This window comes from Labeo rohita, chromosome 1 (genome assembly GCF_022985175.1).
Source record: "Labeo rohita strain BAU-BD-2019 chromosome 1, IGBB_LRoh.1.0, whole genome shotgun sequence".
In the NCBI taxonomy this organism is placed as follows: domain Eukaryota; kingdom Metazoa; phylum Chordata; class Actinopteri; order Cypriniformes; family Cyprinidae; genus Labeo; species Labeo rohita.
In genome coordinates, this window is record NC_066869.1 from 14,947,118 (window position 1) to 14,955,655 (window position 8,538).

The window sequence follows — 8,538 nt, forward strand, 5'->3', positions numbered from 1 at the left end:
TAAATAAAAATATTTCATTAAAATTACAAATTATAATAAAAATGTATTATTGTATATAAATAATATTAAAATAACACTGCTCACTGATGCAATGAAAAGTCATAAAACAAGTGAAGTACCGAAGGAATATTTAATTTTATCAAAAATAAAGTAAAACAACGTTGCATAAAAACAATATTCTCATCCAGTCCAGCTGTGAGGCCACGACTAGTATTAAAAAAAAAAAAAAAAACAAACAGGAGGGGTCGACAGCTTCTGATTGGCTGATGACTCAGTCTAAACGATGTAAACAACTGCATTCTAAAACAAACAAAAACAAAGCAGACAAACACAAATGAGACCCTAAGCCACATCCCATTTCTGTCCACGAAAACATCCAATTTTAGGGCATTTCAAACAAAAATAACTACTTCGATTACACTAACATCAAAACGTGTGTAAAAGTGTGCAAGTTTAACGGAGACAAATCTTCAGTTCTGGTTTGCATTGGGATGGTGATCGTTGACGTGTTTCATAAATGATCCCAGAGTGTCCCGCGCTGTCGGCGTACAGGTGGGACTGAGCAGCGTGGATTTGCTCGGCCCAAATGTGTCTTTATCCGGCCGCAGGTCCCTGAATAACCCGCTCCCACACAATCACACATATACATGACAGAAACACTGAGAGCAGCTGCATTTGGACTGACGTCGTACGTCCCACAGCAGAGCAGCACTGAAAAGTGTAAGTGTGTGTGTGTGTCGTCTCTCTCACAGGACGATCCATGTGCCTCTGTCATTATCAGCCAACACCTGAAGAGAAGAACCTGCAAGGAGCAGAAAAAAAAGTACTGTAGGTGACGTTACAATTAAAGGTCCACTAAAGTGCTTTGTAACATGCAGCGTTATTCTATGTGTTGACGTAAAACAGGATGACAGGGCGGGACATATCAAGCCAATAGCGCTTGTATATATCACAGCTGTATATCACAGCTAACGTCTGATACGTTTTTTGGTCCACGCCAACTCACACATATGATCCACTCTGTGCTTGACAGCGTGAAACCAGGCTTATTTCATATTTACACTGTCCAAATTGTTCCCTATCCCCTATAACGTGCCATTCACCGTACAAAAAATACTAATTCTGTGAACAAGTGACCGATTTCAGTCACAGCTTCAGCATCTATTTATTGTGTGGGGGCGGGACGCTTCAGATTCTAGAGAGCATTTGATCAGACAGAAAGTTTGATGTGAAGATGAAGTGCAGGGTGATGTCATCAAAATCGCTGATCCATATTGGTGGAAGTTATAGACTAAGTTTTGAACGGTTATATCTTGTGAATGCGAATTGTTTTGGAGCACATTAGCTTATGGATAACCTTAACGCTAACATATTCATACTAAAAGACAAAAAAATCTTTATGGAAATAATTATATATTTTTTATTATGAATTAATTAAAGTTAAGAGCTTATTAATTAGTTTTATTTATTCAAGATATTTTTATGGGAAAATATGCACAAATGTGCATAAATACCTCATAGAAAAATCAATCAATCATTTGCAATAATGTAATTTTAAATATGAAAGCCCATTTCTTTAATTAGTTTTTTTCTATAATCTCCTAATTTGACTTTATTTCTTGTTTTAAACATAACTGCTTTTATTTATTTATTTTTATTTATTTATTTATTTATTTTATGAGGTCATTAAATTGATCAAAAGTGACATCTGAGACATTAATAAAGTTACGAAAGTGTCAATTAAATTCTGTTCTTTTGGACTTTCTATTAATCAAAGAATCCTAAATTTACAGTTCCCACAAAAACATGAATCAGCACATCTATTTTTAACATTGAAAACAATAATAAATGCTTCTTGAGCAGCAAATCAACATATTAGAATGATTTCTGACGGATCATGTGATACTAAAGATTGGAGTAATGATGCTGAAAGTTCAGCTTTGATCACAGGAATAAATTACATGTTAAAATATATTCAAATAGAAAACAGTTATTTTAAATAGTAAAAGCATTTCACGATATTACCATTTTTACTGTAATTTTGAGCAAACAAATACAGCCTTGGTGAGCAGAAGAGACTTTTTTTAAAAACATTTAAAAAATCTTTTGCACAGTTGGATGGATGTATTTATTTTTGTCTAATTGAGCATCTAAATCACACCTTTATGCAGAGCCTCGTTGGTCATGCGGTTGATGTAGCGTGAGCTGCTTTCTGGAACGAGCCAGCGCATTACGGTGTTCACACATGACTTCCTGTAGGAGCTCCACACGCTTCCACTGCGACAGAAACAACACATGAGAACGAGGGCAAACAGATGGACAGCATAGGTTGTGCATCTGAAGGTCATTACCTGGTCTGACCTTTGACCTCAGTGAGGTCACCGACACCGACTGTACGACACGCTCCGGTGTTCAAATCCCAACTGACCTGCAGACTGGAGTGGTACGACTTTGGTCTATGCACAAAGACAGAATATAAAGCTTTAATGAGGATTTCATCATATATATGTGTGTGTTTGTATAGTGTGTTTGTGTGTACCTGCAGTGCTCATCTTCACAGTTAGAGAACGCCAGCAGCAGCAGCCCGATGTTTATCACCACTATATTGGTCTCCGGGCAAACCTGTTGCCATAGAAACAGCAGAACACATGCAAATTAGAACATTGCACCAATAGAGCGCAACAGTTTAGCTCCGGAAGTGAACATTCCATTCCTTTTTTTTCTTTGTCTGATTTTCAAATACTTTTCTACTATTCAAATCAATAGCTGGTTGGTTTGCTTCCCGGCTTTTAAAGCTTTAACAAAACCTCTATTTAAAAAATGCTTCCAGAATTAATCAAACAGAAAAAAACGCACAACGTTATACTAAAGATGAAATGCATAACAAAACAGCTCCTCCTGAAAAAAATCACATCACCTCACCTCAAGGATGACGACATCGTAGTCGCTGAAGGAGCAGAACTGGGAGCCCCATTCAGCATCATTCCTGATGACCTCGTTGATGAGATACTCGAAGTCCAGTGTCAGCTGCTCGATACACACGCACTGAGACACACACAAGAGTTCAAACACAGTCCTGCAGGATCACACGTGTACGGTTTGAGATTAAAATCTCATATACACTCACCTGACCGCTGAACTGTCCTGTCACCAGCTGCAAGTTTCGTCCCTTTAGATCCGTCACAGTGAAAGGAAGCAGGACTTTATCATCCTCATCTCCTAAAGACAAGAGACAGACACATTGCAGATTATATACCACTTCAGATGAGCTGCAGACAGAAAGAAATGAGGAAAATTTAATAAACTCTTCATACTTTATTACAATTATGAAATCAAAGCTGCATGTTTTGGTGATTAGGTGAATTATAAACATACAGCACAACCAGTGTAGTCTGCTTTACAGTCGAAGGACTGCACTTACGAATCAGTTCTAATCAGTGAATCAAAAATGCACAGACTGACTGGCGTAGTCTGATACACAAACAAATGGCTCTTATGGATCAGTTCTTATCAGTGAATCAAAAAAGCACAACATGACCGCTGTAGTCTGATTTATGAACAAATGGTTCTATGAATCAGTTCTTTTTAGTGAATTAAAACCATACAGCACAACTGGTGTAGTCTGACTCATGTAAAAATTGCTCTTATGAATCAGTTCTTATCAGTGAATCAAAAACATACAGCGCGACTGGTGTAGTCCGATTTACGAATAAATCACTCTGATTCATGAACAAATGGTTCTTATGAATCAGTTTTTTTGTGAATCAAAAACATACAGCATAATTGACATAATTTGATTCTTGTAAAAATCACTCTTATGAATCAGTTCATATCAGTAAACCAAAACGCACAGCGTGACCAGCATTGTCTGATTCATGAAAAAATGGCTCTTATGAATCAGTTCTTTGTAGTGAATCAAAAACATACAGCGCGACTGGTGTAGTCCGATTTATGAATAAATCACTCTTATGAATCAGTTCTTTTTAGTGAATCATAAAAGTAAATTTGACCAGTATAGTATGATTCACAAACAAATTACTTTTAGAAATTGAATCTTTCTAGTGAATCAAAAACATACAGCACAACTGGTGTAGTCTGTTTCATGAACAAATGGCTTTTATGAGCTGGTTCTTTTTAGTGAATCACAAAACAGCATGACTGGTAAAGTTTAATTCATAAACAAATAACTCTGGTTCTTGTAATTAACAGTTCTAAAAGACAAGCTACTGGTATGAATCAGTTTCAGTTAGATTCATCACTGATGAACCCATCACTGAACCTAATTGATCAGATCTGACTCCAAGTTGTATGTGTGTGTACACTCAATGACAAAGCAAGCAAGTTTATCACAAAAACAGATGAGAAATGTCATACCACTCGGCTGCTCTGACGCTCTAGCCTGCGGCAGTCTGTATCTGAGAGTGGTGTAGTTGACATAAGCAGGCTCTGAGGAGGAGGAGGAGGATGAAGGCTCATGAGCATGTGGAGACAGAGAGGAGACGGAGGAAGTGGATCCAGGAGACATGACTGTGTTACACCCAGTACTGTCCTCTGCCTCTGTGGGCCGCAATGAACTTTGGTTCTGTGCTAAGGAGGAAGATGAGGGTCCTGGGACCTCTGCGTCTCGTTCCTGTTTTTCTCTCGTTCGCTCCTCCTCGTTGTGGAATCGCTGAGTGTCAGTCTCTTCTTTCTCTTTGGTTTTTCTGTCGTGTTCCCTCGTTCCAGCCTGAGCTCGGCGGAAAATGTCAGCGGCAAACTCTCTGGCCCGCACGGCCGCCTGTGATTGGCCCGAGGAGAGCGGGGTGAAATGGGGCTTTAACTGTCTGAGGTCAGGTGACTCCTGAGACGAGGTTGATGAGGATGAGGAAGGCGATGTAGGTCCAGCAGGAGGAGAATAGGAGGAAGCATCTCTCTTACGGTAGAGAATCTGATTGCTTTGACCATCCTGCTGCCCGTCTCCTACAAAGAGAGGGATTCACGCATCAAAATAAAAAGAGATCAATAAATAACAATTATAATTTTGAACTAAAATTAAACTAATAAAATAAATAATTTATATTAATAAACTGAAATATTTAAATAAATGTTTGAAATATATATTTTTAATGTTTTTGAAAAAAAAAGCCTCTTCTGCTCACCAAGGCTGCATATGTTTAATTTAAAAATACAGTTAAAACAGTAATATTGTGAAATATTATTAAAATTTAAAACATCTGCTAATTATTTGAATATATGCTAAAATGTAATTTATTCCGGTGATATCAAAGCTGAATTTTCAGCATCATTACTCCAGTCTTCATTGTCACATGATCCTTCAGAAATCATTCTAATATGCTGATTAGCTGCTCAACAGACATTTCTGATTATTATCAATGTTGAAAAAACTGGCTTTGTACCTGAGCAGAGAGAGATGGCGCAGGCCACCAGAGAGTAGCTGGTGTTGAGCAGAATCACCTGGTCCTTCTTCAGCTGTAGAGCCGGCTGGAAAGTCGGGAACGGATAAACAACCTGATAGCGAGCATTCAGCACATAACCATGCTGCAGACACTCGCCACCTGCACACATGTGAACAGAGAAACGCATTTGTTTGGTAGCGAGTGCAAATTAGCAATTAGTCCATGTTAATAATATACTAATGAACCTGTGCGTATGGTGGACACGGAGGACGTGGGGCAGCACTGTTTGCATGGTTGTGCGGGAGGCATTGAGGTGATGGTGATGTAGATGTCCCTGTTGTTCTCATCACTCATCATCATGTTCATCAGGGCTGAACTGGAGCTGCGTGTGCTGACAGATCACAGAAAGCACATGTTTAGATAACCATAATAACCCAGACACTGGCTCAATACAGACAGAGGAGGAATACTCTTACTTAAAGCCGAAGACAACAAGCTTGGAATAATCATTGTGCCACTCGCAAACAGTCAGATAGAGATCGCTGTAGATATCCTCACCTGCAAACAAACGCACATGATGCACCTGCAGAGAGAGAGTTGATGTTATTTCATGGGGTAACTCATAGATGTCTGTTTAGTCTGTTATTTACAACAGATTACATACATTTACAGTTGAAGTCAAAAGTTTACATACACCTTGCAGAATCTGCGAAATTTTTTTTTTTTTTTTTTTTTACCAAAATAAGAGAGATTATACAAAATGCGTGTTATTATTATTATTTTTTTTTAGTACTGACCTGAATAAGATATTTCACATAAAAGACATTTACATATAGTCCACAAGAGAAAATCATAGCTGAATTTATAAAAATTACCCTGTTCAAAAGTTTACATACGCTTGGTTTTAATTTTTTTTTTTTTTGTGATAGTTGTTCATGAGTCCCTTGTTTGTCCTGAACAGTTAAACTGCCTGCTGTTCTTCAGAAAAATCCTACAGGTCCCACAAATTCTTTGGTTTTTCAGCATTTCTGTGTATTTGAACCCTTTCCAACAATGACTGTATGATTTTGAAATCCATCTTTTCACACTGAGGACAACTGAGGGACTCATATGTAACTATTACAGAAGGTTCAAACTCTCACTGATGCTTCAGAAGGAGAAATGATGCATTAAGAGCCGGGGGTGAAACCTTTTTGAATTCAAAGATCAGGGCAAATTTAACTTATTTTGTCTTTTAGGAAACATGCAAGTATCTTCTGTAGCTTCTGAAGGGCAGTACTAAATAAAAAGATATGACATGTAAGCAAAATAAGAAAAATGCACTCATCTTCATTCTGTTCAAAAGTTTACACCCCCCCAGCTTTTAATGCATTGTTTTTACTTCTGAAGCATCAGTGAGTGTTTGAACCTTCTGTAATAGTTGCATATGAGTCCCTCAGTTGTCCTCAGTGTGAAAAGATGGATCTCAAACTCATACAGTCATTGCTGGAAAGGGTTCAAATACACAAAAATGCTGAAAAACTAAAAAAAATTGTGGGACCTGGAGGATTTTTCTGAAGAACAGCAGGCAGTTTAACCGTTCAGGACAAACAAGGGACTCTTGAACAACTATCACTAAAATAAAAAAAAAATAAAATAAAAACATTTGTGGATCATTCAGGTAACAACACAGTATTACGAACTGAGCGAATGTAAACTTTTGAACGGGGTCTTTTTTATAAATTCAACTATTATTTTCTCTTGTGGACTATATGTAAATGTATTGTATTATATGTGAAATATCTTATTCAAGTCAGTACTAAATAAATAACATGCATTTTGTATAATCCCTCCTATTTTGGTAAAATAGTTAACATTTTCAAGATTCTGCAAGGTGTATGTAAACGTTTGACTTCAACTGTATCAGGGTTCAAAGCTCTAATAGGCTGAGTGTTCAACTGTTTTACCTGTTTGAGGCGGCTGTGCAGGTTAAACTCCCACCAGTACAGGTGGTATGTGTAGAAGGAGAAGTCATCATCCTCTCCGCAGTCACTGGTGTAGGACAACACGTACCGGCCGCATTTAGTAAAGCCCAGGAAGATGTGCCTGTGACAGCAGGGAGTCAGACACAGCATTCACATCCCTCTGAGATAAAAGGACAAGACAGACTGCATGTTCTTCTCACCCTGCTCTGAGGAACTCCTCGCTCACGATGGTCTTCAGCGGGACGCAGACCCGTGGAGGAAGTTTCCGGAAGAGCCGCTGAGAGAGCTGCCCATTCATCTGACAGACAGACAGACAGAAAGATATTAATACGGTTAATACATATAGTGCATGACTACAGATAAATTAGCTTTTAGATTAAGTCTCTAGACAAAGCTGCTTAATCAAGGGTGTTTTATTAAATATCAAGTTCATGATAGTTATGATGATTATGCTTGCACTTAACACTACCTGAGGCATTTCTACCTTTCATTCATGTTATGCACTGACCTATTTTCATTAATGACATAGAGTATAAAACGGAGAGTATTTATTCAATGTAAATGATAGATGTCAGTCCTGTAATGTACTTTTGACCATTGATGGACATATCAATAAAGACAGATTCATAATCATGAAAATATTTTTGCTATCGTTGGCCCAAAGAATCACACACTCCAAATAAAAAACGTATCTATAGGTGTGTGCATTAAAAGGTTCACATATAAATAATCTCTAACTCTAACAGGCACATAAAGACGTTTAATGAGGCTACAGCTAAAGATGCTAATAACACACACATTATGTACGTTACGCTTTGAGAAAAACTACATTTCACGCCATAAACGCGACTTTTGGCCCAAATTCCCCATTTCTGCCTACCCGCCCACGTGTGAGGAGCTTGACGATGTGATCTTTGTGTTTTTTCTGTTGTTTTTGTTTGTTGTCATCTTTGTCAGATTTCGAGCTGGGCGCCATTTTTGATTTTTGTCAGCTCTTTGGATTTGCCCTCAGTCCAGCCCGACCGGCTCGCTGATTGGCTCTGCGTTCTCGGGCGAGGGCTTTGATTGGTCATGACCGTTGTCAATCGAGGGCGGGTGTTCTGCTACGGTCTGATATTGCTCTGAATAATATTCACCCAATCAACCACTCTCATTTTTGTTTACAGTTAGTGCATATT

General features: G+C 38.2%; 1 protein-coding gene across 1 annotated transcript; it reads right to left on the reverse strand.

Annotated features, from left to right (window-relative positions):
• Nucleotides 1-125: 125 nt before the first annotated feature.
• dcaf15 (DDB1 and CUL4 associated factor 15) lies at nt 126-8,358 on the reverse strand. The gene is made up of 13 exons (XM_051116137.1): nt 8,241-8,358; nt 7,561-7,658; nt 7,343-7,481; nt 5,873-5,979; nt 5,642-5,787; nt 5,397-5,555; nt 4,375-4,959; nt 3,128-3,219; nt 2,923-3,045; nt 2,540-2,622; nt 2,352-2,456; nt 2,162-2,277; nt 126-802 (listed from the first exon to the last, which is right to left on the reverse strand). The coding sequence occupies exons 1-13, from the start codon at nt 8,334-8,336 to the stop codon at nt 747-749; spliced, it is 1,905 nt and encodes a 634-aa protein (XP_050972094.1). The 5' UTR covers nt 8,337-8,358; the 3' UTR covers nt 126-746.
• Nucleotides 8,359-8,538: the final 180 nt, after the last annotated feature.

What these genes read in the sequence shown, in the direction of transcription:
- dcaf15 (XM_051116137.1), bottom strand. Translation starts at nt 8,336, where the DNA reads ATGGCGCCCAGCTCGAAATCTGACAAAGATGACAACAAACAAAAACAA. An exon ending in AGCTCCTCACACGTGGGCGG is followed by an intron (nt 7,659 to 8,240) that starts GTAGGCAGAAAT and finishes TCTGTCTGTCAG; the next exon opens with ATGAATGGGCAGCTCTCTCA. An exon ending in GAGGAGTTCCTCAGAGCAGG is followed by an intron (nt 7,482 to 7,560) that starts GTGAGAAGAACA and finishes CTGCTGTCACAG; the next exon opens with GCACATCTTCCTGGGCTTTA.